Below are 26,347 nucleotides of genomic sequence, written 5' to 3'. Positions count from 1 at the left end.
TTGACTGGCACTATATCTATGTATTTGGCAGACAAAATTTTTCTGAATGCTTTGATATTATTCGCCTTTATCAGTAAGTCACCACTACGGAGTTCTGATATTTCTGAGTACTCACGACAGATGTTTTTAATACCTCGTCCGATTTGGAAAACATTGTAAGAGGCCAATGGTTTAGTTTCACTTGAGGAGTCTCTAGGTGTAGCGGAGGCGATTAAAAATCTGGGGACTTCGTCATAATTAAGGATTCGTGTTGGTAGAGGAAGAAAATCAGCAGCATCTAGCCGTGTTCTTTTGTGAGAGCGAGGAGACTTTTGTTTATCCCGGGTTGGGTCCAGAACAGCGTACCTGTTATAATTCGGGGGGTACACACCATTCAGTTTTGCTTGTTTTTAATCCGATCAATTAAATCAAACTTAAAAAGGAAGGAAAAACAATATATTTGCAAAAAATGCCAACAAATTAAAGGAAACTGAAAAAACATGCTTTCTAATTAAATCAGCTGATTCAGAACAACGATGTTTGCTCATCGACTGTCAGATGAGAACTGACCATTGATCATTATTAAGGCAGACAGTGGCCGTTGGCGTAGTTGACGTAAAGACACAAAATGGCAAAGTTTATAAACCATAAACAGATTAGCTCCTTTATTTGAAAATGAATCTCTTCCAACCCATCGTCAAAGTGATTCAAGACGTCAAGCAGCTTGCATGTGACTTTACTATTTTTACGGTTAAGTTTTTATCATCTTTTTCAACATACACGTCTTCGTATAGCCCCCATATAACGGTACACCCCGATATTCGGTATTTTGATGATTTTAGCGACATTATTTATCGGAATTGTTTCAAATTTCGCATTTGAAGTTCGTGAAGTTCGATATAACAGCCAATGACAAAAAAATTTCTGTGCAGATCCACGTTTTATAACCACCATGGTACTTCCCTATATTCGACGATTTTAGCTACATTATAAACAGATTTTTTTCAAGTTTCGCATTTGAATATTGTGATATAAGTTGCCTTATGACAAAAGTTGCCTATGCAGGTCCACGTCGCCATATAGACTCTAATATACGGCTACATGATTTTAACAGAATTTTAAAATCCTTTTATTTTATTTTTTTTTTTTTGAAAATTGTTAAATTCGTACCAAATGGTGGAGGGTATTCAAAGTTCGGCCTGGCCGAACTTACAGCTTTTTTACTTGTTTGTTTTATAAAGATGCAGTAAGGTAAAATGAAAGCAGGGTATTTCTGTTATATGAGTCATAACCAGTGCTTCTTTCGCCATCTTATCAGCAAAATCATTTCCCTTAATACCTGAGTGTGATGGTATCCATAAAACAAAAATCTCACAGTGATTTGGGATCTTCACCATATCAGTGTAAATTCCTCCTTTGTTTTTTTGAAGGGCCTTAGCGACACTCAAATTGTCGATACAAATTAACGTCTTTATGTATTGTTTGGCATGGGCTATGACGGTTTTTACAGCACTGAGCTCCGCTGTGAATATACCTGTATTGCTCGGCAATCTTGTTTTGCAAATCGTAGAGAAACTGTTTGTGGTCAATTGCTTAATTACTGCGAATGACGTAGAAAACCCATTAAAGGAACCGTCTGTGTAAAGGATCATGTCCGGGCTTAAGGCAGCAATTTTTTCAAGCAAGAGTTGTTCATAGCATTCGTCACTGGTGTGTTCTTTTAAGTGTGAAGATAACGTAGTGTCGATCGAGACGAAATTACTGCTGTTTATAAGACTTGGGATAGGTTTGGAAGGCAGAGGTATTTCCAAGGTTGAAAAAAGAGTCAAGATTTGGACAATAGAGTTTAAACATGAAATATTGTTAGCGTTAGCATATCTCCAAAATGTTTTATGGAGCCCATGTGCACGTATAGTAAGGGCTTTGCTGGCCAGGCTAATAGAGAACTGTTCCAAAATATGTGGAAAATCATTGTAATTTCCCTCTATGTAAAGTGCTTCTTGAGGTGTGGAACGAAGAAGCCCAGTGGCAGTTCTAAAACATTTGTTTATGGCAGCATTCAGTTTCGAAATATTTGCTTTGGATGTGAATCCATAAATTGTAATGCAATGGGCAATTACCCCGTACACCAAGGATTTACATATGTTAATTGCCGTGTCAATGTGAGGTCCTTTTGTTTTAGAGCAGATTAACCGAAGTAGGTTGTTAATCTTTCCCAGTTTGGCTTGTAACATTTTTGTATGGTCATTCCACAATAAATTTCTGCTGAATGACAGTCCCAGAATTCTCATTCGTTGGTGAATATTGATAGTATTTTGATCGAGGCACATTGAATTAAATTGACATTTTCTCCTGCGACAAACGTGAAGAAGCTCTATTTTATTAGAAGGGATCACAGCTCCTACATCCCTAGCCCAACATTGTACTGAACTGTTAAAACTATTTAAATTTACTTCTACAGCTTGTGGAAAGCCTGATAAAATTGCAAATATGTTATCAGCGTATACTCCTACATAATCAATTCCTGATAAGTTTTTAAGAGTCCTCATAAAGAATTTATGTATATATTGTAAAGAATAACGGAGATAGGCGAACCCTGGGGAACACCGTTATCCAAAGGCAAAGAATTAGAAAAATAGCCATCGACTCTAACTTGCATACGTCGAAATGATAAAAAGGATTGTATTAATGCAATGAATTGACTTTGTACTCCCCAACTTTGGAGTTCAGTGAGTATACTGGTGTATACAACACGGTCAAATGCCTTTTCTAAATCCGCTGAGATAACCACACTGTGTTTTCTGCGGCTTATGTTATCACGTAATGTACACTCCAGATTGTGACACAGTGTATGTACACCGTGATGTGGAAGAAAGGCATGTTGTATTGTGGAGAAACGATGTTGGCTGTATTGTAGTAAACGTCTTTCCAAAAGTTTTTCAAGAATCTTTGAAAGTACAGGAAGTAAAAAGATGGGTCTATGGCCCTGCAAAGAGTTTGGATTTTTTCCTTGTTTAGGGATAGGGCAAAGAATTGCGATCTTCCAGTCATGTGGGAAGACGCCATCGTGTATTATCCTATAATATAACTTACATATCCGTTTCTTTATAATGTTTGGAGCATTCCGTATCATTGAATATGTTAGTTTATCCAAAGAAGGAGTTGAACCCTTCAGACTTTGGAGAACATCATTGAGTTCATGAAGCTCGACTTTTTCTGTAAGAAGCATGTTGTTTGTGTTTAGAACATTGGGATTACTAATAGAAAAAGAATGCTTTGACATGCAAATGGAAGGGTCAAAGGCTTCATCAGAGCTTATGGAGCTCCAAAAAGATGCGAACGCATTGGCAATATCTTTTGGGTTTGTGAGATTTTCATTATTAAAGTGAATGTTAGAAAATCTATCAAATTTTGGATTTCTTATGGTTTTTACTTTATTCCATAAACAACGAACATCCATATTTGGGTCAAGAGAGTTAAGAAATCTGTTCCATGTCAATCTTTTGGCTTTCTTACATTTGCGTTTAATTAACGCACACATTCTTCTGTAATATAGACTATTTTCGGTATTCCTAACTCTTCTGAATATTCTCCATGCTCTTTGTCTAATGCGGATTAACCTTGACAATTCATTATTGAACCATATAGGCCTTATATTATTTTTTGGTTGATGAGTAATTGGAATCGATTCGTTGGCTGATTTTCTGAAAAGCCGTTTTATTTGTGATGCCTCTCTATTTATATTATCAGACTCGGTGAAAACAGAATTAAAATGTAATAATTTAGTTTGGAAAAGCGGCCAGTTTGCCTTTTTATCCATAAAACGGTGAATAAACTTCTTTGTAGGTATGGGAATGTTGTTGGTAATGAGGATGGGGAAATGATCTCCAACTTCCGGTAGGGCTAGTGTGTTCCAGGACAGTGTAGGGGCCAAGTCAGGGGTACACATTGTTACATCTATAGCTGTAAGGGTATTGCGAGTGCTTAAAAGAGTAGTAGAACCGTCGTTGAGGATGGCAAAACCATGAGTATCAGCAAACTCTTCCCATATGAGGCCTCCATTAGAGGATTCAGATGAGCCCCATAGTGTGTTCTGGGCATTCAAATCTCCCAGAAAAAGGGTTTGACACATAGGTGGTATGTTAATAGAATTAACTATATCTGGCGTTATAGCTATGTCATATTCTTTATAGACATTTATTATGTGAAGAGGAGAACCATAGTCCAATGTTATTGACTGAAATAATAGATTTCCAGAGGAAATGCTGTCGTGCGTAACATTAATATTATTTTTAACAAAAATACATATTCCAGACTTGGAATAGTTATAGTTTTTGTTGTGATGATAAACTTTGTAACTTGGAAGAAATAATAAATGCATATTTTGTTCCGTGATGTGGGTCTCTTGTAAAACTATAATGCTTGGTTTGTGCAATGCAATAATTATTTCTAAAGCAAATTTATGGCAAATAAAACCTTGAATGTTCCATTGGAGAATTGTGATGTTCGAATTCAGATCCATAGAAAAATATAAAAAAGAAGAGAAAAAAATAGTAATAGTAATTAGAAATGATAATAATAATAAGGTTTTGATAGAATTATAGTATTTCTGGAAACATTGAATCGTCGTCCATATCTCCAATTTCAGGTCTCCTAGACGTAATCTTAGCTGGGTTACTTGATAAAGTTGATGTATTTGCATTTGTTGAGATCTTTTCCGAATTTGATGAATTTTGATGATCGTTGTCTTTGATAGAGTTTAATTGTGTGTAAAGTTTGTTTAATAATGATTCTTTTTCTGCATTTTCGTTTGTTGGTTTTTTATTTTCTTGGCTTGTTTTGTAAGAGTACACAGAATTTGCGTTTGATGATTTAGTTTGTGTAGTTGGGGAAGAGGAAGATGTAATTGATTTGTTTGTTGAATTAGGCGGTAACGACTTTTGGTTGGAAATTGTCTTTGAAGATGGTGGAACATTAGTATTATGATGAGTGTTATTTTCGGTATTTTTGTCGCCGCGTGTTACTTGAGAATAGAGCTGCTTTTGAACTAGGGGTTTAATTAGGTAGTTGTCCGGATCACTTTTAAATATTTTCCACGCATCACGGTTCGTGCATCTTTGTTTAATTTTTATTTTATTTACTGATTTGTGTGTCAGGAAGGAAGCGCAATTTTTGTCATTTGAAGAGTGTGTGTCAACATTGCAGTTTACACAGAATTTTCGGTTGCACGTGTTGTGTGGTGGTGGTAAAGCACATTCTTTGCACAATTCAACAGATCTGCAGTGGTTCTTTGTGTGACCTAGTTTCTGGCAGTTTTTACATTTCAGTGGGTTTGGTATGTAATCCCGGACAGGAACAGTGCTCCAACCAATGTCAATGCGACTCGGAGGGTGTATATGATCAAAAGTGATCACAGCTCCTCCTGTTGCTACTAATTGGTTTCCATCCATTTTCATAAATTTTCTTACACCAATTACTTGGTATTCTGCCAAGTCTTTGAGTATCTCCTCTTCGGGTAAATGTTTGATTTTGTCGGAGAATATTATTCCTTGCGAGGAATTTAGTGAAGGATGTGGCACTATTTTGACTGGCACTATATCTATGTATTTGGCAGACAAAATTTTTCTGAATGCTTTGATATTATTCGCCTTTATCAGTAAGTCACCACTACGGAGTTCTGATATTTCTGAGTACTCACGACAGATGTTTTTAATACCTCGTCCGATTTGGAAAACATTGTAAGAGGCCAATGGTTTAGTTTCACTTGAGGAGTCTCTAGGTGTAGCGGAGGCGATTAAAAATCTGGGGACTTCGTCATAATTAAGGATTCGTGTTGGTAGAGGAAGAAAATCAGCAGCATCTAGCCGTGTTCTTTTGTGAGAGCGAGGAGACTTTTGTTTATCCCGGGTTGGGTCCAGAACAGCGTACCTGTTATAATTCGGGGGGTACACCCCATTCAGTTTTGCTTGTTTTTAATCCGATCAATTAAATCAAACTTAAAAAGGAAGGAAAAACAATATATTTGCAAAAAATGCCAACAAATTAAAGGAAACTGAAAAAACATGCTTTCTAATTAAATCAGCTGATTCAGAACAACGATGTTTGCTCATCGACTGTCAGATGAGAACTGACCATTGATCATTATTAAGGCAGACAGTGGCCGTTGGCGTAGTTGACGTAAAGACACAAAATGGCGAAGTTTATAAACCATAAACAGATTAGCTCCTTTATTTGAAAATGGATCTCTTCCAACCCATCGTCAAAGTGATTCAAGACGTCAAGTAGCTTGCATGTGACTTTACTATTTCTACGGTTAAGTTTTTATCATCTTTTTCAACATACACAAGTTTGAAAATAAGCCCGGCATCCACATAGTCTCAAAAAAAAAAAATAACAGCAGAATGGAAACTTATCACTTCCGGTAGAAGAACCCTTCTGGAGTTATATAAGGTGTCAGTCGAGAGTAGAAGTAGAGGTTGTTTCTGAAAATCTCATTCAAGACCAGAAGCAGTTAGAATCTGGAACACTCAACATATTTCCCAGGCGTAGCAGGAAAGGTGTCTGGACTCCGGATATGCGAAGGAAATGATTGTGAAAATTGAGAAGGCAAATGAAGAAAAGCAACATCTCTTGTAGTTGCTAGGAATCAGACATCTATTATTCATTCAATAGACAACATTATCAGAAAGGATGATGGTATGAGTCGAAGAAAATTCAGTAACATGCTAGTAGAAATGAACCATCTGGCAAATATGCAACACAATCTATTATTTTTCTCACTTAGTAGCTCATCAAAGTTCGAACATATATAAGACAATATCATCGTTGTTTTAACAAATGCTCATCATGATCGTATTAGCCCATTGCTACTTCCCCACATTAATTGTTCATATTCCACCATCTCGTGCTCTACCCATTCGTGAAGATAACTTGACGGAATTCTTCAAATTAATGAAGAGTAAGGGTAATGTTATGAAAAATAGCATTATATTCGAGATTCGCACTTCATTAGTGGATCTTTAATATGATTCCCGTATCCACGCTGCAATCCGGTCGGTTAATGCAATATCTCTTCAGTATCAGTTTGGTTTCGTATTGCTGTATGTTTACTCTAGCCAATTTAATAGAGTGGTCGTTTGTACAAAAATGTGCGTGTAGCTGGAATCATAGAGATTGGTTGGTTTCATATTGCTGTATGTTTACTCTAGCTAATTTAATTGAGTGATCATTTGTACAAAAAAGACACAGTTAGATGTGCGTGGAGCTGGAACTTAAGAGATTGGGCCAGTTTAAAGGCAACACCATTACAATATTCGGGCATTACAAAAACAAACATGTCTATTTTGTTCGGTTTTTTTTTGTACTCTTATTGTTTGAATAAAATACAATTTTAATACTAACCGTACAATGAATGAATGAAGGTATTACAATGAATTGAGTTAGACTAAAGTGGCTAACAAAACAAACTGAATTGGCGGCTGCACCACGTTCTATTACATGAGCGTTGCCATATTAGATGTTGCAATATAAGATGTCATATTCTTTATGTGGGTTGCCCCAACATCTCCCTCCTTAAGATGAAAAAAGTGATCTTCGAATAGGTGTCCAGATTGGTGAACCTGTTGGAGTTGTTAGTATTCTTGTTGTTTATTTGGAATTCTTCAAGCAGTAAGTCCAATGGTAGTTTTTGTCGTTCTGGACTGTTTGACTCTTCCAATTCTCTATGCCGAAGTTGATCAGTATGAGCTCGTTTTAGATTTTTTTTTAAATTAAAGTGTTGTAAATGACTTTACTTTTTCGTTCGATGACTTTGCCTGTTTTTCACCAACTTTTATTTCCTTTGAAGTTCCTTGACCAATTCCAATTCTCCATTTTGTTGTCTCACGTTATACTTAGGCGATTGTGGCTTTCTTTGAATGTCGAAGGAGACTTACGTTCTGGTGCGTTAGGATTTGGTATAGATCTGTAGACTTTTAGGAAGTCAAGTTTTTTGTGTATCAACGAAACGCTCTGCCTGTCGATTTGAACTTGCAACGAGCAGTCCTAGTAATGCCTTTTTTGCTGCACCACTTCTCAAATTGTTCTGAACAAAACTGTGTTCCGTTGTCTGAGACCAATTGCTCAGGATTCCCGAAGAGGGCACAATCTTCGTTTAACATTTTTAATGTTGTTTAGTATTAACATTGCCTGCCATTTTGATTGGATCAGGTTTGATTCCATCTTTGTTTATTATCTGTCCTAGATATTGTTTTTAAAAGAATTGACATTTTTCGAATTTCACCTTGAATCCGTGATTTTGAATTCTTTGTAAGTTTTGTTTAAACTGGATGATCTTTTGAAATGCTCCCGGAGCTGATTTTATACCTGGAGTTAGACGGTTGAACTTACTTAATTTCGTCATCGACTTCGACTTGTAAATATACGTCTGAGAGATCTAAGTGACTAATGATTACACAGTTGTGACAATCGGACATAATTCCTTCCGGTGTTGGTAATGGAGAATGATTTGGTTCTACTATTGAGTTTAGTCCTGTCAAATCCTAATTTTTCCATTACGTTTGCTGACCACTATCGGTGCAACGTATCTTGCTGAATGTACCGGTGTAATTATTCCTGCAATTTTTTAATCTGAGAAGTTCAGTTTCAAATTCCGTTCTCGCTACGAAAGGAACTGGTCGTTTGGGAACTAGTATTTCTTAAGGGTTTGACAGTGATTGTATGTTGACTTTTGTTTTGCACAGACCTGGTGTACTGCTATCAAAAACAGATTGTAATTCTTTCTCTATTCTGCTATTTCATCAACGAAGGTTATTTGATGACACCACGATGTTATTGGTTTCTGCCATAGATTGAATCCAATCGATTCCCATGATATTGAGTTTTCCTATATCAGTTATATAGCATTTTAATGTTTCGTCGATTGTGACGTCACATTTAAATTCTGCTAGGACCTTGATTGAGTTTGCGTCGCTAGCATTGTCATCAGTTTCGTAAGCACCTGGCTTACCTATAGCTTTCCATGTGCTGATAGATGTAATTGATATGTCTGATGCAGTTTTACAGGATTGTTGTTAATTAGGACAGTGTTTCATTGAGTCGCGGAAATTAATGTTGTGTGTTTTGAAAACTGCCTTAGTGTTGGATGATTACCTTGAATTGCTGGATTTATTGATTTCGTTTTAGTTGTTTTCAGATAATGGTTGTCACCAGTTTTAGCGATGTTGCAAAAGTTACTTTTATGACCTACTCGATGACATGTTGTGCACTTTTGTTTCCGGAAAGTACAAAATTTGACGTAGTGAAGATCTCCGCAGTACTAGCAAGGTGATTTGGGAGTTTTGTGCTTCTTGAAGTCTTTTGCGTGCTTGTTGAGTGAACAGACGATTTTTGATTGATGTTCAATGAGAATGTTGTTCGATTTGAGATTGAAAATTCGCTGTGTTTCGCCTCCTAGTTGATCTAGGTTCAATGTAGTGTTTTCATCACCCAGTACCTTTAGTAAGCGATGTCTTATGTGGTTATCTTTTGCTGACTTAACACGACTAACATGAAAATGAGACATTTGAATTGGTTTTAATACCTTAATTTTGAATAGTTCTCATTGTAGGTTTACTCTGCTTGCGTGCTCTCTGAAATCTTCGCTGTCGCCTTTTGTTAGCTGTAGACATTTGTATCTTTGTGAGACTTGAGTTTCTGATTTACCGAAGACTTTTTTGAGTTTCTCTACTGTATCATTTGGAGTCATGTCTTCAGATTTTGCTGGTAAATCTTTGACATTTTTATACCCTCCACCTTGGAAATGAGGGTATATTAACTTTGCCCTTCCGTTTGTAATATCCTTAAATATTCGTCGTAGACCCCATAAAGTATATATATTCATAATCAGCATAAAATACTAAGTCGATTTAACGATGTCCGTCTGTCTGTTCAAATCACGATACAGTCCACATTATTTGACGTAGAGCGTCAAAATTTAGCAGAACAATTTGTATTGTGTCTAGGATGGTTGGTATTGAAAATGATAAATTATATCGGCCCACGTTTTTGTATAGTCCCCATTTTTGGCATTTTCATGATTTTTGCCACATTTTCCCACGGATTTGTCTAAAAATTGGAACTTGTAGGTCATAATGGGTCCTAGTTCGTGCGGCGATATATTGTATGTATGGGTATACGCTTTGGTATAGCCACCATATAAAGGTACCTCCCAATTTTTGGTATTTTCATGATTTTTGCCACATTTTTTCACGAATTTGTCTAAAAATTGGTATTTGTTGTCCATAATGGGCTCTAGCTCCAGTGGCGAAACATTGCTTGTATAGGTCCACGTTTGGTATAGCCCACATATCACGGGAGATCCAGATATTCGGTATTTTTATAGTTTTTGTCACATTTTTTCACGGATTCGCTAAAAATTGGTATTTTTGTTCGTTTGGCTGCGGTGGCGAAACATTGCATGTATAGGTCCACGTTTTTGTATAGCTCCCATATAACGGTATCTCCAGATATTCGGTATTTTTATGATTTTGCCAAATTTCTTCGCAGATTTGTCTTAAAATTGGTATTTGTGTGTCCTAATGGGTTCTTGCTCCGTTAGCGAAACAATGTATGTATTGTATTTGATGATTTTTGCCACATTTTCCCTCTAATATGTCTAAAAAGTGATATTTGTGGGTCAAAATGGGTACTAATATTTCCTTTACCCTGAGGTGGAGGGTATTAAAAGTTCGGCCCGGCCGGACTTAATGTTTTTTATACCCTCCACCATACATAGTATGGAGGGTATATTAAGTTCGTCATTCCGTTTGTAACTCATCGAAATAATCATTTTAGACCCAACTAAGTATATATATTCTTGATGAACGTAAACTTCTAAGACGATTTAGCCCTGTCCGTCCGTCTGTTGTAACCACGCTACAGTCTAAACGAATTAAGATAGGAAGCTAAAATTTGGCCAGATCTCTCTTTTGTCTGCAGGCAGGTCAAGTTCGAAGATGGTCCACGATATCGTATATCCCCCATATAACGGTACCCCCGATATTCGGTATTTTGATAACTTTACCCACATTTTTCAGCGGAATTGTTTGAAAATCCACACAAGGAGTTCTTTGTGGGTACTTTATACCTCAGCAGAGAATTATCTATATAGGTCCACGATATCGTATAGCCTCCATATAACGGTACACCCCGATATTCGGTATTTTGATGATTTTAGCCACATTTCTCAACGGAATTGTCTGAAAATCCACACAAGGAGTTCCTTGTGGGTACTTTATACCTCGGCAGAGAATTATCTATATATGTCCACGGTATCATATAGACCCCATATAACGGTACCGCCGATATTCGGTATTTTGATGATTTTAGCCACATTTAGTAGTTCCTTGTGAGTACTTTACCCCCTGAGAGAGAATTGTCTATATAGGTCCACGATATCGAATATCCCCCATATAACGGTACCCCCCGATATTCGGTATTTTAATGATTTTACCCACATTTTTCAACGGAATTGTCTGAAAATCCACACAAGGAGTTCCTTGTGGGTACTTTATACCTCGGCAGAGAATTATCTATATATGTCCACGGTATCATATAGACCCCATATAACGGTACCGCCGATATTCGGTATTTTGATGATTTTAGCCACATTTTTCAACGGAATGGTCCGAAATTGTACACAAGGGGTTTTTTGTGAGCACTTTACCCACCGACAGAGAATTTTCTACATAGGTTAACGATATCGTATATCACCCATATAACGGAACCCCATTTTGATGATTTTACCCACACTTTTTAACGGAATTATCTGAAAATCCACACAAGGAGTTCCTTGTGAGCACTTTACACCCAGACATTGATTTGTCTTAATAGGTCCATAATATCATATATCGCCCCATATATCGGGAGGATAGATATTTTAAAGATATATTAGATATTTTAAAGATTTTAAAAGAATTTTTAATGGATTTTATTTTTTTGAAAATTTTCTAATTCGTTCCAAATGGTGAAGGGTATTCAAAGTTCGACCCGGTCGAACTTACTGCTTTCTTTACTTGTTTTTACTTGTTCTCCATAACAAGGCCACTTTGTCATGTTCTCCGAGTGAGATGGCTTCTTTTTCGAAAACATGCACAAACCTGTTGTACCACGCTTGAAATATCAGATCGCTCTCTGGCTCGTACACAAATGCTGTCATTGATTATGCTAGTGATTCCATTAATGCTGCTTTGGATGAATTTGATGTTTGTGGTGAATTTAATGCTTTGATGATCAGCCATATGCTTTAACAGTTCCGTTTGTTCCGACATAGCTTCTTGTTGCTCTGTTAACAATTGAAGAAGTATGTCTTGAGACGTTTTTGCGGATTGTTGAGTGTGCAAATATTGATTCATTTCCACTATCCTCGTCGCCACTTTTGTTGTAATTTTATTGTTTGAATAAAAAAATGTTTGTTAATTCTAAAGGTGCAATGACCTATTGGATTATGAGCGTTCACAGCTACTATTTTACATCGTATGAATGAAGAAATTACAATGAATTGAGTTAGACTCGAGTGACCGACAGAATAAGACTGAATTGGCGGCTGCCCTGCGAATATTGCCAATATATGAGCGTTGCCGTATTGGATTTTGCAATATAAGATACCTTATTCTTAATATGGTTTGCCCCAACAATTATATTAAACATCACTTATGAAAACAGTATACTGATGAGCAGCCTTAATCCACTAAAATCGGACGCCTTCCACAATTATTAAAATCGATGGTCATTCACCCTCATATCATAATAACCTACCTGGAATAGCCGTATACGTTATAGTCAAGTTTTGCCACTACAAAACACAACAAAAACATCAAACCAACACCGGCAGTGAGTATCATCATTATACGTCATTTACCAGACTGTTTCTTCAACATTTCCCGTTCATGAAGAATGTTCAAATGAATATATTTTATTTTTTATTTTGCTCATCGATTTTTCACTCATTTATTTTTCCCTCCACCATAGTATGGAGTGTATATTAAGTTTTTCATTCCGTTTGTAATACCTCGAAATATACATTTTAGACCCCACAAAGTAGAAATATTCTTGATCAGACTAAAATTCTGTGTCGATTTAGCGATGTCGTTCCATCTTTAAAGTTCATAATGGATACTACAGCTTAAGACAGAAAATTGTCTGTGAAGGTCCACCTTTTGGAATAGTCCCCATATAGGGTCGTATAGACCCTAATATAGCAACTACATTCGGCATTTTTAAGATTTTAACAGAATTTTTAACGGATTTTATTTGTTTGAATATTGCCAAATTCGTTCCAAATGGTGGAGGGTATTCAAAGTTCGGCCCGGCAGAACTTACAGCTTTTTTACTTGTTATATTATAGATTTATTCTATGTCAGCATATAACTGACATATGCTGACATATATGTTATATCAAGCAGGCCAATAACAGCAAAAAAAAAAAAAAAAAAAAAAAAACTGCTCAATTTGTTTCACAGTTGTATGGGTAATTAGCTCAAGTAAAATGTATAGCTTACTTTACTATTTCTTAAAAAATTATCAAGGGGTTGCCGTTTGGAAATAATTTGTTTCAACAGAACGGCGCTACGCGGCACATAACCAGTGCTATACTTGATTTTCAAAATAGAAAATTTGCGGATCCTAAATTAATGTAGTTCTTTGGCAATACAAAATCACGTACATAGATGTACATGTGTATAATTAAAATTTCCAATCCTTTTATATATAGGACTATATGTTAATGTAGTTCTCGGCTAAGAATACAAATGTACATGTTCAGATTCTTATTTTAAGTAAGCTCTTATATAGTATAGTATAGCACGGCGAAACGTTTTGGAAGATTTTATATTTTAAAACTTGTAAATTTTTAGGCTTTTCACATAAGTTTAACACTTGTAAATCTCGATTTTTAGGTTATTCACATCAGTTTAAAACTTGCGAACATAGCGCATCATCTGGGCAAAGTAGAAAAATCAATGCTAGGATTTAACTGGACTTTACCGAAAATAGAGAAACGAGCTGAATCAAATCCCGATGATGTTGAAATTAAAGAAATATTTGGATTAGCAAAATACTGGTAAGTAATTAAACACTAATTAAAGAATTAACTGCGATTTTAAGTTTTAGTATCGAAGCAGTCTTAGTGTGCATTATCTGTTTTTATGTAAAATTTGAACTTAAAGAACTCAATTCAGAGAAAATAATATTGTAATGCCATAATCTTCCAAAATGGAGAGAATGTTTTGCTTAAAATTTGAGAAAATACATATACTTCTCTCTGAATTCAATTTTAGGTATTAACAAACTACAATTAGTTTTTAATTTGGTGAAGATCCTGATCTGGAGGCTCTCTCCTATAGCGTTAGACCTCCCTCTCTATATATTATATTAAAAAATATTTATTGGTTGAATATGAAAACATCTATCCAATTTGGGCTGATATTGCATACATGGTGAGCAATAACTGTAAAATCGAATGAAGATCTATATCGAAGGTATATAAAAATATAAACCAATCTCGTTGAAATTTGGCAAAGGTATTTTCGAGCTGTATCTGATGTCCGGTGTCAAATATCATTGTTGTGGAATGTATATTACGCATATGAGCACTTCAACGTCAAAATGGATGAAACATAGTATATATGGGAGCTATAGCTATATCTGAACTGATTTTCACCAAAATTTGAAGTACTTGCTTCTAGCCTGAATTCCGTCGGATATGCAAAAATTCTGTTCATTTATTCTGATATTAGCCATTTGGCGCATAATAAACCTGACATCGGATAAATATCATTGTTGTGGAGTGTAATATACACATGTGAGAGACTTAAAATCCCAAATCGGATAAAACACATATATAGCTAATTCTTTACCGATTTTTACCTAATTTAAAGTACTTGCTTCTAGACAGAATTCGGTTGAAATTCAAGTCATTTGGACTGATATTGGCCATTTGGTGCACAATTAACCAGAAATCGGTTAAAGATATGTATGAGAGCCATGTCTAACTTTTGACCAATTATCTCTAATTTCAATAAGTTTCGTCCTTCGGTCAAATAAATTATTTGTGCAAAATATCATCTCGATCGGGAAATAAATGCGACATGTACTTTGTTTACAACAATGGACAGAATGTGGACTAAGAATATGGACTCAGAATGTGGTTCTATGCAGATCATAAAATTGAACTATGGGTCTATCTCGCTTCCTACTCCATGTTACAAACAACTGCACAAAGACATAATACCCCCACCACTACGTGGTGTAGCGTATAAATATAATATCCAGTACCATACTGAGGATATAGAAGATATGAAAATGTACTCTTAACAAACACATACACCACCATATTAAAAGAAGAATTATCAATGCATGAAAGATTAAATTAACTTGTTTATAATATACTAGCTGGCCCGGCCCGTACTTTAAGTGGGTCTCCACTTAATTACAGATCTGTAAGCGGCACAATTTGTATTATAAGTAATAACTCCAAATAATAAATAAATATTCATGGCAAAAATTATAATAGATATTTTGAATACCCCGATCTTATTTTTCAGCCATAGACTTTAATTTGAGTGTTAAAAACTATAATAGCCCCATGTGAAAACTCAGCTCAATTTTTGGTATTGTATAGAGCTTAGCGACATTTTCCATTCAAATTGCTGTAATTTGGATTTTGCATTTCCAACGTTTAGAATACCGTGCTGCGTGGTATTTAGTTTTGTCCACCTCATAAATGAAGGCAGAGTGATTTCAGAATAGTCAAAGATATTTAATCTTTTACCACACATAAGTTGAGAAAAATATTTAGATCAACGTTTTGGTATGACTTGACTAAATAATTTTTATTATAGACTAGCTGGCCCAGTCCGTTGCTGGCCCGTAGTTTTAGTCTTTAATGCATAGTTTTTAAAGCATAATAATTTACAAATTTGGCTCACATGAGTGGCACAATTTTTGGTATATATTATGACTCGATTAAATAGAAATAAATACGTCTTTCAAAAAACCTCAGTGAGAGGTTTTAGTTTGAGAGTTAAAAACCTAAATAATATAGCAAATATATTAAAAAGTATACATGAACTGTTTATAATAGGCTCCTGTAAGTTAGTTCTCTACCCCCAAAGTAGCCTAAACACACATTTTAAGTCAAATCGATTCGAAAACATAGTATATATGGGAGCTATAGCTATATCTGAACTGATTTTCACCAAAATTTGAAGTACTTGCTTCTAGCCTGAATTCCGTCGGATATGCAAAAATTCTGTTCATTTATTCTGATATTAGCCATTTGGTGCACAATAAACCTGACATCGGATAAATATCATTGTTGTGGAGTGTAATATACACATGTGAGAGACTTAAAATCCCAAATCGGATAAAACACATATATAGCTAATTCTTTACCGATTTTTACCTAATTTAAAGTACTTGCTTCTAGACAGAATTCGGTTGAAATTCAAGTCATTTGGACTGATATTGGCCATTTGGTGCACAATTAACCAGAAATCGGTTAAAGATATGTATGGGAGCCATGTCTAAATTTTGACCAATTATCTCTAATTTCAATAAGTTTCGTCCTTCGGTCAAATAAATTATTTGTGCAAAATATCATCTCGATCGGGAAATAAATGCGACATGTACTTTGTTTACAACAATGGACAGACTGACGGACATGCATAAATCGACTCAGAATGTGGTTCTATGCAGATCATAAAATTGAACTATGGGTCTATCTTGCTTCCTTCTCCATGTTACAAACAACTGCACAAAGACATAATACCCCCACCACTACGTGGTGTAGCGTATAAATATGATATCCAGTATCATACTGAGGATATAGAAGATATGAAAATGTACTCTTAACAAACACATACACCACCATATTAAAAGAAGAATTATCAATGCATGAAAGATTAAATTAACTTGTTTATAATATAATAGCTGGCCCGGTCCGTACTTTAAGTGGGTCTCCACTTAATTACAGATCTGCAAGCGGCACAATTTGTATTATAAGTAATAACTCCAAATAATAAATAAATATTCATGGCAAAAATTATAATAGATATTTTGAATACCCCGATCTTATTTTTCAGCCATAGACTTTAATTTGAGTGTTAAAAACTATAATAGCCCCATGTGAAAACTCAGCTCAATTTTTGGTATTGTATAGAGCTTAGCGACATTTTCCATTCAAATTGCTGTAATTTGGATTTTGCATTTCCAACGTTTAAAATACCGTGCTGCGTGGTATTTAGTTTTGTCCACCTCATAAATGAAGGCAGAGTGATTTCAGAATAGTTAAAGATATTTAATCTTTTACCACACATAAGTTGAGAAAAATATTTAGATCAACGTTTTGGTATGACTTGACTAAATAATTTTTATTATAGACTAGCTGGCCCTAACTTCAGTGAGAGGTTTTAGTTTGAGAGTTAAAAACCTAAATAATATAGCAAATATATTAAAAAGTATACATGAACTGTTTATAATAGGCTCATGTAAGTTAGTTCTCTACCCCCAAAGTAGCCTAAACACACATTTTAAGTCAAATCGATTCGAAAATATAATGAAAACCCTCGAAATAGGTAAAATCAGGAGGTACTTTTATATGAGCCCTACTCCGAAACAAATAAGGGCAAATCGATTGAAAAATGTGACCAAGACCCTGGTAACAGCTAAAATCACCGGATACCTTCGCATACGAGTTATAATAAAGCATAGCCATTTGAGGGGGGCTATATCACAATGTAGACCAACCTGATACATATTTTGTACAAATGATTCCTCATGTAACCCCTAGGTCTATATCAAATTTAAAACTTTATCGTAACTTTTGCGGAGTATAGGGCAAAATATTTGCAGCCCTTTGTGTATGGTTAAGCTATATAAAATGGACTCCAAAAAAATTAAATCAAATTTTCAATTCCAAAAGGTATTCTGAAACAATTCCACACAAAATTCCTTATGATAATAGAACAGTAAATTTTTCCAGTTCAACGATTTTTCTCAAAAATTTCTTTCATGACAACGCTGCCACTATAATTACTAATAAGCAAAAGAAAAATTGAGTCAAATCGGCCCAGCCGTTCTCAACTGTTGGGTTACTATACTTTTTCATTTTCTTTACATATAAATTTAAAGATGTAGGTGTGGCAAGCTCCTCTGACCCCAAAAAGATACCTATGGTCGGAGGGAGAATCAAGATTACGTCGTATTCTAACTGTGGAACAGATATCTTTATGATTTTGGCAAGTATTAGGTTTTTAGATAAATCAAAAAATGGGCGCAAAATTGGGCTTGGTCACTTTTTCTTTGCATGAAAACCTAAATCGGGGTAGGACCAACATTTAAAAAAATATCCAATAACGTTTCCACTGTAATTACAAATAACCAAAAGAAACTTTGAGTCAAATCGGCCCAGCCGTTCTCAACTTATAAGTTACTATACTTTTTCAAATTTTTTACATATAAATTTAAAAAAGTAGGTGTGGCCAGTTCCTTTGAGTCCAAAAAGATATCTAAAGTTGGAGGGAGAATCAATATTACGTCGTATAGTAACTGTGGAACAGATATCTTCATGATTTTGGAAAATATTAGGATTTTAGATAAATCGAAAAAATGGGCCAAAATTGGGCGTGGTCACTTTTTCTTTGCATGAAAACCTAAATCGGGGTAGGACGAACATTTAAAAAAAATATATCCAAATAGTTCCAGCCGGTCTCTCCATTACCAACGGATAACAATTGGTTTATAGGGTAAGTGTACCAGTAGTCGGCGCTTTAAGGATTTTCGTTTTTTCAATCTTTCAACATTCTGAGTGAAATCTTTCAATTGCAGAAAAATAAAGTTTTTCAGATTCCAAATTTTTTGTTTACTTTTCGAAATAATTGGATTTGGATTATTTTTTAATACTTTTCTCAAGTTTTGGTGAAATTGATCAAATATGATATTTTTCTAGTAATCGACACCCCCTGGCGACTACTGGCAAATCTCTTTTTTTCTGTTCCTAATATCGGCATTAAATAATATAACAGAAAAATGCTTGATTTATTTTTTTAAGTTATAAAATGATCTTTAGACTGTTATTTACTATTATAAAATATTTCTCATTCCAAAAGTATTAAATTTAATTTACTTAAATCCACTATTTTTTTTCCTTACAAGCAAGCAATATCGCACGCATTGGAAGATACTCACTGACAAAAACTGTTGTTCTTTCGTAATAAATGATCGGAGCTCATTGTTTTTTTTTACAAAAAGAGAGCAGAGAACACTGTTGACGTTTTTTGCAATTATTTCATTATTTGGTCAATTCTATTCTTAGTTATTTAAGTTTAAATTTCAAAACTGCCGACTACTGGGACATGCCGACCTTATGCGCACTTACCCTATAGATTAAAAATTAGGCGCGGTCAGTTCCTCAGCCCCCAAATAAATACTTAGGATTGGAGGGAAAGTCAACAGTATGTCGTGTAATAATTTTAAAACCGATATCTTCATTATTTGGCAAATATAAGGATTTTAGATAAATCGAAATAGTGGGAGTAAAAGTAGGCGTGTTCAATATTTTTTTTCTTTAAAAACCTAACTCGGGGTATGACGAACGTTTGTACAAAAAATTTTGCAAATCGGTTTAGCCGTTCTTAACTGATTCCATTACCAACGAACAACAATTGATTTTTATTTATATAGATAGATAATGATTTGACTAAATAGAACTAAATACCCACGGCAAAAAAATGCAGTACATGTTCACCAATCTGTCGATTTAAAGTGTTTTAAATTCAAATGAACTATAATTAGGAATTTGCATTGTTTAGAAAATCGTGCCATTTAAATAGTGTCATGTAGTTTTGTCCACCTCAAAATTAAGGGCAGAATGACTTGAGAAAAGTCAAAGTTAATTACTCTTTTCACCCAATGTCATAATTGCTCAAATTGTGCGTTAGTGTACACATAATGTCTATGATTTTGTATATTCGTTTGTTCGCCAATGGGTAGACATCACTATCGGTGGACCTGGGAGGTATTGTTATATAGGACTATTGCAAAATATTTACATGTATTGAAATATTTATGTAATGGTTCTCTACTCACAAAGTAGCCTAAATACACGTTTTTAGCCAAACCGAATGGAAAATGTGGTCGAGACCCTCGGAATGGGTAAAATCAAGAGGTACCTTTATATGGGCGCTAAAATTTTCTGCGAAAAAGTTTTCTATTCCTTTCGAATCCAATATGCCAAAAAGGCCCAAGTCAATTGAAAAATGTGACAAAGATCCCGGAAATGGCTCAAATCATGGGATACCTTCATATGAGGTTTTACCAAAACGTGGACCCATACTTATAATTTTTCGAAAAGACGTTTTATTTTTCTAAAAGCTCATATTATTATTACTTTGAAAAATATGACTTAAATAAAAAAATACTTTAAATCGTGGTATACCTTTATATGGGGCTAAACCAAATCGTGGACTGACATGTCCCATATTTTGTACAAATGATTCTACATGTAACCTTTAGGACTGTATCAAATTTAAAACTCTGTCGCAAAATATATGAAGTATAGAGAAAAAAATGTGAGGCGCTTTGCGTATGGTTAAGGCTATATAATTGGCCCTAAAAAAGTTTGGCCTGGGAACCCAAAACCCTTTTGGGATTTTGATCTACTAACCGAATACTATTCACTTATTATTTCCCAAACCCAGATTGGGTGTTGCACAATGCCATTATTACTCGCTATTGCGTGAAGACCCCCGCATAATGGTACCTGCGATTAAAATATCTTGAAGGTTTCAGAAAAATTTTGGGAGGATATGAATTCTGTTCTTACTAAATTTTCAATTCGATCTACCATTTTGTATAGTCCTTTATATTCCCAATGTCATAATTCCTCAAATTGTGCGTTAGAGTACACATAATGTCTATGATTTTGTATATTCGTTTGTTCGCCAATGGGTAGACATCACTATCGGTGGACCTGGGAGGTATTGTTATATAGGACTATTGCAAAATATTTACATGTATTGAAATATTTATGTAATGGTTCTCTACTCACAAAGTAGCCTAAATACACGTTTTTAGCCAAACCGAATGGAAAATGTGGTCGAGACCCTCGGAATGGGTAAAATCAAGAGGTACCTTTATATGGGCGCTAAAATTTTCTGCGAAAAAGTTTTCTATTCCTTTCGAATCCAATATGCCAAAAAGGCCCAAGTCAATTGAAAAATGTGACAAAGATCCCGGAAATGGCTCAAATCATGGGATACCTTCATATGAGGTTTTACCAAAACGTGGACCCATACTTATAATTTTTCGAAAAGACGTTTTATTTTTCTAAAAGCTCATATTATTATTACTTTGAAAAATATGACTTAAATAAAAAAATACTTTAAATCGTGGTATACCTTTATATGGGGCTAAACCAAATCGTGGACTGACATGTCCCATATTTTGTACAAATGATTCTACATGTAACCTCTAGGACTGTATCAAATTTAAAACTCTGTCGCAAAATATATGAAGTATAGAGAAAAATATGTGAGGCGCTTTGCGTATGGTTAAGGCTATATAATTGGCCCTAAAAAAGTTTGGCCTGGGAACCCAAAACCCTTTTGGGATTTTGATCTACTAACCGAATACTATTCACTTATTATTTCCCAAACCCAGATTGGGTGTTGCACAATGCCATTATTACTCGCTATTGCGTGAAGACCCCCGCATAATGGTACCTGCGATTAAAATATCTTGAAGGTTTCAGAAAAATTTTGGGAGGATATGAATTCTGTTCTTACTAAATTTTCAATTCGATCTACCATTTTGTATAGTCCTTTATATTCGGTTTTTTACTGTTTGCACTCCCAATTAATTTGAATTTCGAGTTCTCATTGGGCGTATTACTGCCAAATGAAAGGAGTAGATCCAAATTTTGATATGATCCCTATGCAGCTGTATCGGTCATTTTTTGTTTGCATTACATTTACATTCAGTATTTAAAAAATTTTAACTTCAATTCAGTATGTCATATTGAAAGAATTATGAAAAACTAAAAAATAAACATTACAACAAAATTAATGTTGCCGTTCTTGAGTTATAAGCGTAGTAACTTACATAAACTTCTTTTATATATATAGATGGTAAAATTATGGTCAAATGGTCAAATTAAAAAAAAAACGCACAATATATAAAATTTACATAAAAAAAATTCTTGAACATGTTTGCGGATTTTTTATAGCAAATGTTTAAGGTACTTACGAAGTTAGCCAATAGAATGGGCTATCATTTTGAAGATCGATTCCATTGAACATTTTTTCTCAATTTTAGAATGTTTTGCAATGAAATAGTCTCTTTTTCGTTATTTCTTACTTATTTTAAGATAGTAATTATTCAGTAGTTCTGGTGTGACCGCGTTAAATTGTTTTGACATCATCTACTACAATTCAATGTAACACGCCTACAATTTTCGTTCTCAAAAAATTGTCAATTAAGTTAATCAAATTGAAAAAAAAACCATTTGTACACGATACTTGCTTTGTCGCCTTGTCGCTTTATTCTACCCAAAAAAAGACTACATATTATATTAGAATTAGCAAGTTAAAAGCAGTAAGTTCGGCCGGGCTGAACTTTTAATACCCTCCACCATTTGCAACGAATTTGGAAATTTTTAAAAAATAAAATCCTTAAAAAATTCTTTTAAAATTTTAAAAATACCGAATATAGCCGTTATATTGGGGTCTATACCTGGACCAGCATAGACAATTTTTTGTAACAGGCTGTAGCATCCATTACGAACTTCAAATACCACATCTCAAACAATTTCGGTGGGTATTGTACCTAAAATCGTCAAAATACCGAATATAGGGAGGTACTGATATATGGGGCCTATACGAAGACCTGGACCCGCACAGACAATTTTCTGTCACAGACTGTAGTTCCCATAACGAACTTCAAATACCAATTTTGAAACAATTCCGGTGAATAATGTTGCTAAAATCATCAAAATACCGAATATAGGGAGGTACCGTTATATGGGGGCTATATGAAGACGTGGACCTGCACAGAAAATTTTCTGTCTTAGGGTGTAGTATCCATTTTGAACTTCAAATACCAAATTTGAAACAATTCCCGTTAATAATGTCGCTAAAATCATCAAAATACCGAATATAGGGAGGTACCGTTATATGGGGGCTATATGAAGACGTGGACCTGCACAGAAAATTTTCTGTCTTAGGGTGTAGTATCCATTTTGAACTTCAAATACCAAATTTGAAACAATTCCCGTGAATAATGTCGCTAAAATCGTCAAAATACCGAATATAGGGAGGTACTGATATATGGGGCCTATACGAAGACCTGGACCCGCACAGACAATTCTCTGTCACAGAGTGTAGTTTTCATAACGAACTTCAAATACCAATTTTGAAACAATTCCGGTGAATAATGTTGCTAAAATCATCAAAATACCGAATATAGGGAGGTACCGTTATATGGGGGCTATATGAAAACGTGGACCTACATGGCCCATTTACGAACTTAACCTGCCTACTGGAAAAATAAACATGTGTGCAAAATTTTAGCCATCTATCTCAATTCATTCGAAAGATAGCGTGATTACAACAGACAGACAGACGGACAGACAGACAGACAGACGGGCATCGCTAAATCGACTTAGAATTTTACGCTGATCAAGAATATATATACATTGTTGGGTCTGATATGAGTATTTCGAGGAATTACAAACGGAATGACAAAGTTAATATACCCTCCATAGTATGGTGGAGGGTATAAAAAAAGACTACAAATGTACATTCGAAAATAGTAAGGCAAAATGAAAAAATATCATGCAATATAGAACATCTATATCTATATCAATTGTTGTTCGTTGGCAATGTTGTTGTTCGTTGGTAATGGAATCAGTTGAGAACGGCTAAACCGATTTGCATAATTTTTTGTACAAACGTTCGGCATACCCCGAGTTAAGTTTTTAAAGAAAAAAAAATTGACCACGCCTACTTCTACGCACACTATTTTGATTTATCTAAAATCCTTATATTTGTCAAATAATGAAGATGTCGGTTTTAAAATAATTCCACGATCAAAAAATCAACAGTATTCCCTCCAATCCCAAGTATTTATTTGGGGGCTGAAGAACTGACCACGCCTATTTTTTAATTATATATAAACCAATTGTTATTCGTTGGTAATTGAATCAGTTGAGACCGGCTGGAACTATTTCCTTTTAATTTTTTTTTTAATTTTCGCCCTACCCCGATTTAGGTTTTCATGCAAAGAAAAAGTGACCAGGCCCAATTTTGAGCCCATTTTTTTCGATTTATGTAAAATCATTATATTTGTCAAAATCATGAAGATATCTGTTCCACAGTTAGTATACGACGTAATCTTGATTCTCCCTCCAACCCTAGGTAACTTTTTTGGATCAGAGGATCTGGCTACACCTACTTCTTTAAATTTATATGTAAAAAATTTGAAAAAGTATAGTAACACATCAGTTGAGAACGGCTGGGCCGATTTGACTCAAATTTTCTTTTGGTTATTTCTAATTACAGTGGAAACGTCATGAAAGAAATTTTTGAGAAAAATCGTTGAACTGAAAAAATTGACTGTTCTATTATGATATGGAATTTTGTGGAGAATTGTTTCAGAATACCTTATGGAATTGAAAATTCTTATTAAAAAAACCGAAAAAAATTGAGAACATTTGCATATTTTCTATACATGCTTTTATTTGTAGAGGCACTGTAATATGCGTACTATACAAAATAGTGGAGTGAATTGAAAATATAGTAAAAAAAGGATTCATATACTCGGAAAATTCTACCGAACCCTAAAAAGTAACATTAAATCATAGGTAATGTATACGGGCACTATGCGCTATCGTCAGTAATTACACTGCGCCGCAGACAATCTTGGGGTTAGGTAATTTGTCGGTTGGTAAATAAAAATCCCAAAAGAGGGGCTTAACCCTACACAAAGGGCTGCAAATATTTTGCCCTATACTCCGCTAAAGTTTCAAATTTGATACAGTACTGAGGAATCATTTGTTCAAAATATGTCTCAGGGTGGTCTACATTGTGATATAGCCCCCCTCAAATAAATCAAATTCCAAAAATGTTGGTTATTTGAGAGTTTAGAAAGAAAAACAAATTCTTTCCAATAATTATAAGTATAATACCATGCTTCATTATAACTCGTATGTGAAGGTATCCGGTGATTTTAGCTATTTCCAGGGTCTTGGTCACATTTTTCAATTGATTTTGCCCTTATTTGGCATCTAGCTTCTGGTAGAAGATTTCTTTGCGGAAATTTTTCAATGTCAATGTTTCGGAGTAGGGCTCATATAAAAGTACCTCCTGATTTTACCTATTTCGAGGGTTTTGATTATATTTTCGAATCGATTTGACTTAAAATGTGTGTTTAGGCTACTTTGGGGGTAGAGAACCATCTTACATGATCCTATTATAAACAGTTAATGTATACTTTTTAATATATATGCTATATTATTTAGGGTTTTAACTCTCAAACTAAAACCTCTCACTGAAAAATGGGATCAGGGTTTTTGAAAGACGTATTTATTTCTATATAATCGAGTCATAATATATACTAAACATTGTGCCACTTATGTGATGCAGATTTGTGCATTATTATGCTTTAATAACTATGCATTAAAGGCTAAAACTACGGGCCGGCAACGCGGACTGGGCCAGCTTGTTACTATTGTATATTCCAAAAGTCAAACTGAAAAGTTTCAAATTTTACATTTATACGCGATTTTCTTGATTTAATTTAATTTTAATTAATTTCGATATTGCTAAAAAATAGCCAAAATAGATTAAATTCAAATTTTGGAAAATGTGGTACCTTTATATGAGCGCCTATCCCAAACATTGACCTACATTTAAAATTTTAGCGAAGAGATTTTTACCCTCTTAGACACCAATATGCCAAATAAGGGCAAAATCAATTGAAAATGTGGCCCACCCCGGAAATAGCTGAGATCAGGGGATACCACCATATGAGGGTTATACCAAAACGGGGACTTATATCGGTATTTTTCTACTTATTTGGTATTTGTAGTTTGCAATGGGTCCTAGCTCGTGTGACGAAACATTGTATAGGTCCACGTTTTGGTATAGCCCTCATATAACGGTACCTGCCGATATTCGATATTTTGATGATTTTTGCCATATTTTTCCACGGATTTGTCTAAATATTGGTATTTGTAGTTCATAATGGTTTCTAGTCCGGTGGCAGAACATTGAATATTTAGTTCCACGTTTTCCTATAGCACACATATTACGATACCCACCGATATTCGGTATTG

General features: G+C 34.8%; 1 protein-coding gene across 2 annotated transcripts in view; it reads left to right on the top strand.

Moving 5' to 3' along the window:
- Window positions 1-26,347, top strand: part of LOC101889720 (tetratricopeptide repeat protein 19 homolog, mitochondrial) — a 189,243-nt gene that overhangs the window by 142,261 nt on the left and 20,635 nt on the right. For both annotated transcript variants that reach the window (XM_059128080.1, XM_059128081.1), the window contains exon 2: window positions 13,914-14,077. In XM_059128080.1, the coding sequence (XP_058984063.1) occupies window positions 13,914-14,077 (164 nt within the window). The remainder of the gene's footprint in view (window positions 1-13,913; window positions 14,078-26,347) is intronic.

Source organism: Musca domestica, unplaced genomic scaffold (genome assembly GCF_030504385.1).
Source record: "Musca domestica strain aabys unplaced genomic scaffold, Musca_domestica.polishedcontigs.V.1.1 5, whole genome shotgun sequence".
In the NCBI taxonomy this organism is placed as follows: domain Eukaryota; kingdom Metazoa; phylum Arthropoda; class Insecta; order Diptera; family Muscidae; genus Musca; species Musca domestica.
This window is presented reverse-complemented; position numbering and strand designations above follow the sequence as displayed.